This window comes from Poecilia latipinna, unplaced genomic scaffold (assembly GCF_001443285.1).
Source record: "Poecilia latipinna isolate Pla-1442-1.1 unplaced genomic scaffold, P_latipinna-1.0 Scaffold636, whole genome shotgun sequence".
NCBI classification, from domain to species: Eukaryota; Metazoa; Chordata; class Actinopteri; order Cyprinodontiformes; family Poeciliidae; genus Poecilia; species Poecilia latipinna.
In genome coordinates this window covers 1,148-5,607 of record NW_015113252.1, presented here as the reverse complement: position 1 = coordinate 5,607, position 4,460 = coordinate 1,148, and the positions used below count along the sequence as shown (strand labels likewise).

The following is a 4,460-nucleotide window of genomic DNA, read 5'->3' as shown; positions in this document are numbered from 1 at the left end:
AAAATGGTGATAAGATTGCAAGTAAGAAGTACTAAGAAAAAAGGAAGAAAAAAATATTGCAAAATTATTTTATGAATATTTTCAAAATTTCAGAACAAACTGAGATAATATGGAAAACTAAAACAAACGGTTAATTAAAAGATTGATATGATAGCGTAATATATACCTGGCAACCCAATGTTGAGCATAATCTCGCGAGACTTTGCTTATGCGATGCTGTTTGCTCTTGGGTATTGTAGTCCAAAACAGTGGATTACGCCGTGTTCCCGTTCGCTCGGGGCTCGAGAGTCCAGAATAATCTTTCTGTGCACAGAATAGGAGAGAGGAGGGGGGAGAGGGAACACCTCCGAGTTGAACGTTGTCTGACTCACGTACCCTTACAAACAAACTGCAAGCTTTATTGACACTTTTCTTCGACTCAACTTGATAAAAGACGTCAACAACGCGAGGAGACGCGGGGACACATCGCGGCGCGTGTGCTGTGCAACTTAAAAGCTCGAGTGACGAGCCTTCTGTCGACAAACAGGAGACGTGCAGCACGGCAGAGCATTGTAGGATTTCAAGCGTCGACTATTTGTAAACACGGACTGCTGTGGGACAGTCAAGGTAAGCGTTCATGCGGGTTTTAATAACCAAAACAGATTTCACTGCAGAAAAGAAGAGTGTCTGTTTATTATTATTATTATTATTATTATTATTATTATTGGACAGCTGTGAATCGCAGTTCATTTATTTTACACGCGCCTACTAAGGTCTTGTATTTAAATGACAACCAGGGCACATGTAATCACTCATGCAAGATCGTTATGAATTTGGCTTTATGTAGACAAACCAACATTGGTTTGTATTCTCTGCACCGTGACACCCCGTTTGTTTACAAGGCAGACCATTCGTGTGGGGACATGGGCGTGAGAGAATGCACGTACTCGTTGTTCTGGTACGGAGGAACTCCGAGCAGCGAGGAGGATGTTGCCTCAAAACAGCAGCTTGGAGTATTTTTAACCCAATGTATGACATTTTCCCCTGCAGCTGTGGGGTTTTGTCCAGAAAGAGCACCGCGGGTGTGTGACAAGCCTTGGTAATCTAAGAAGGGGGCACCAATGGCCCACCGTGTGCACGAGCACCGCCAGGGCCGCATGCCTGTGGCCCAAACCACCGTGCTGACCCTCCCACCGTCCAGCCAAGCAAAGGTGAGCGTGCTGGGTGTGTTTCTCTCTTAGCCAGTGAGAATAAGGAAAGGGAAAACAATATTAAAACGTGACCAGACAGGTTGCTGCAGATGGGTGCGGAAAGGCATTTAAAATGTTCTGTTTTTACAATCACAAATGTGAATTAATTCTCTCCTGAAGTGTTAAACAGGAAGGTTGACTGTGTCACAACAATATATTCAAATAAAGTGTAAGCATTACCAAAAAAGATTCCTTTAAGAAAAGAAAAGTATATTAAAAGCGGTTAACACTATGTGTTGCCTCTCGTATCATACTCTTCTTTATGGTGGTGTTATTGTGACATTCAGTGTCTCCTCGCTGGCTGTAAACATCCAACATCAGAACAGTCCTGCTACTGTAAATAGAAGGGTGATGCCGACTAATCCTCCGCAGCAGGCCTCTGTCCATAAAAATACACATTCACGAGTTGGACTTAAAAGAAAACAGTAAATCCTTTTTTGGACAGGAAAAGCCTAACAGGTGAATCTTTAACAAATGCATTTCTACATTTCATTTGTCTCTGTTGACGTGTCCCTGGTTCTCCACACCCTTCTTTTTTTTTTTTCCTGCTTTGTCACCTTTGTGTTTTTATTTCATTAGAGATGCGTACACCATAACTGGTCCAGGCAGTAAAATGAACAATTATAAAATAGATTATGAAGCAGGAGGAATACCAGCTCTAAATTCACAGTACTGTTTGTTCTTTGAGTCAAAAATAAGTGATATGATGGAATAGTTCCAACAATATGAATTACAAATGCAAGTTTTTTTTAAAGTGCTTTGTTTTTCTGTTGCTGGTGATGAAAAGTCTTTGTTTATCAAGCCAAATCCTTCCGCTATCAATCAGTGGGAGTGTTTATTGAGTTCAGCTGGCCTACTTTAGGACTGCTTCCATGATCACACAGGGCAGAGCTCATGTTCTAAGATACATGGGCCAGTCTTATCTCATGTGATTCTCAGTTTCCGTGCCCCCGTCGTCCACGTGCGTGTTGTGGCTTTTTTTCTTTTCTTTGCCCCAACCCTGAGCCGACAAATTTATGTGGGAGCGTTTCCGTTGATCAGCAATCCACATAAAGCACAAGGATAGATAAGACATACCATAGCTTTTGTGTTATTATTTCATATTTATATTGTAGTTTTTTTTATGTTTATGTTGTAAAACATTGTCTCACTAGCTCACAAATGTGTGATAATGTCTCCAAACAGGACCTGAGACCCAGATTGACCCCTCTGGACTCTCTGCTGTGTGGAGCATTCGCTGGAGCTGTGGCCAAAACCGTCATTGCACCTCTGGACCGCACCAAGATCATTTTTCAAGGCAAGACAAACTCTCAGATCTAAGGTTTACACTTGGACGTTTTACACTTTCCTGTAGACTGAACTAATGTTTTGTGTCCGTACCAGAGTTTACACCTCAACTGTTGTGGACTAATCCTCTTAGTAGATGTTTAGCCTACATGAGACGGTGTGTCTCAACCCTGTGGTTCACTGTGCCTCTTGTTGTTTTTCAGTGTCTTCAAAGAGGTTCTCGGCAAAGGTGAGTTTATTTATCTCTCTTATCTGCAGAACAGGAACCGATAAGACACAGATTTTCATCACGTTATGTGTACCTGCAGTGATAAGCAGGGCAATTGACTGCTCAAGTACAAAACATACTGAAAGTTATGAACTCTTGCGTGACTGTTTATGCACACCGGAAGTTTATTTTTCAAGAATATTTGCTAAAATGTTAAAGGAAGTTCAATTTGAAGCAATAAGTAACAGTTTATAGATTCATAATGAAACAGTGAATGCTTCTATTTTTTCCCCACTTCTTTACTTATCTAGCCTTACAAAAGCTTTAACATTTGTACCTTTCATACAAAGTTGTGTTTGAATATATTCAAGCACAACTTTTGTGTTATCCAACACAAAGGTGTTGGATAATTCTGAAGTGGAAGAAAAAAAAAAGAATGCATAAATTTAAGAAGTATTTACAAATAAAAACGTGAAAACTGCTCTGTTCACTGCAATTTGGTTTCCAGTTTTTAACAACTTTGCGCATCAAGACGCTCAACTTAATCACTTTTTCCTGACGTTGTTTTGGGGCAGAACTGTTTGTGACCACATGTTAACAAAGGTTCTTTACAAACCTTATTATGTAACGGCAAAATATCAGACGTGCTAAGCGGATAACGCGTCGAATGTTACGTTGTGCTGCAGGAGGCCTTCAGGGTGATCTACTGCACGTACATGAAGGATGGATTCCTCAGTCTGTGGAGGGGGAACTCTGCCACCATGGTGCGGGTCATGCCCTACGCTGCCATCCAGTTTTGCTCACACGAGCAATACAAGAAACTCCTGGGGGGCTACTATGGCTTCCAGGGCAAGTGAGTAAAGACTTAAAGTATTTTTTTATTGTGATGTTTTCATGTTTTAAGTCACACGATGGCACAAACCTTGTGAAAACGTACAGCTTCAGCCGAGTCAGCATGACTGTAGCGACCGGGATGTTAGCATTTAGCTTATACCAGCATGCTTGTAGCTGTGTGGGATTTACTTTATGTTCTTTTAAGTGTGCTTAAAGTCAACTGCTTTTTATTTCAGAGCGCTGCCTCCTTTCCCACGGCTACTGGCGGGTTCTCTGGCCGGTACGACCGCCGCCATGCTAACTTACCCCTTGGACATGGTCCGAGCCAGGATGGCTGTCACTGCTAAAGAAATGTAAGGACCTCCAGAGTTAAGCTCGTCTCTAGCAGAGGACGAATTTGTCCGATTTTTATAATGATCAGTTAGTCATTCCTGGAAAAACGGTCAACACCGTTCAGTATACGGGCCATTTCTGACAGGGTTGGGTATGTTAGGGATCCAAATGATTGCATTATTGATCTGAATGCTGGGCGTTTAGGATCATATGGTGTACCCTCTCTCAGATAATGTCTGGTTTGTTCGTTATTTTGAACCAAGTTTCTTTATCACGTAATTATATTTTTTGAGTCATTAATAAACTTTTTTTTTTTTAAACTTTTGGTTTAGATCCACACTCAACATTTATTGACTTTGGATATAAAATGGGGTGTTCTGCAGATTTCTTCCATCTAGGGACCCTTCATTTCATTTACGTCTCTTCCTTTTAAAGGAGTTAGATTTTTCCTGTAGCTTTGAAGTGATCACCATGTGTAGACTTCCAGAGTTCATGACGTGATCAGATAATTTATAGCTTAATTAAACATAAAGTAACTCATGCATTCAGTGCTGTATATCTTTAGGANA

General features: G+C 41.0%; 1 protein-coding gene across 1 annotated transcript in view; it reads left to right on the top strand.

Annotated features, from left to right (window-relative positions):
• Positions 1-241: 241 nt before the first annotated feature.
• The window catches only part of LOC106954186 (mitochondrial coenzyme A transporter SLC25A42-like), a 5,360-nt gene continuing 1,141 nt past the window's right edge, over positions 242-4,460 (top strand). The window contains exons 1-6 of the mRNA XM_015043486.1: positions 242-606; positions 1,030-1,190; positions 2,415-2,526; positions 2,720-2,745; positions 3,411-3,577; positions 3,795-3,911. Of these exons, the coding sequence (XP_014898972.1) occupies positions 1,101-1,190; positions 2,415-2,526; positions 2,720-2,745; positions 3,411-3,577; positions 3,795-3,911 (512 nt within the window). The 5' untranslated portion in view covers positions 242-606; positions 1,030-1,100. The remainder of the gene's footprint in view (positions 607-1,029; positions 1,191-2,414; positions 2,527-2,719; positions 2,746-3,410; positions 3,578-3,794; positions 3,912-4,460) is intronic.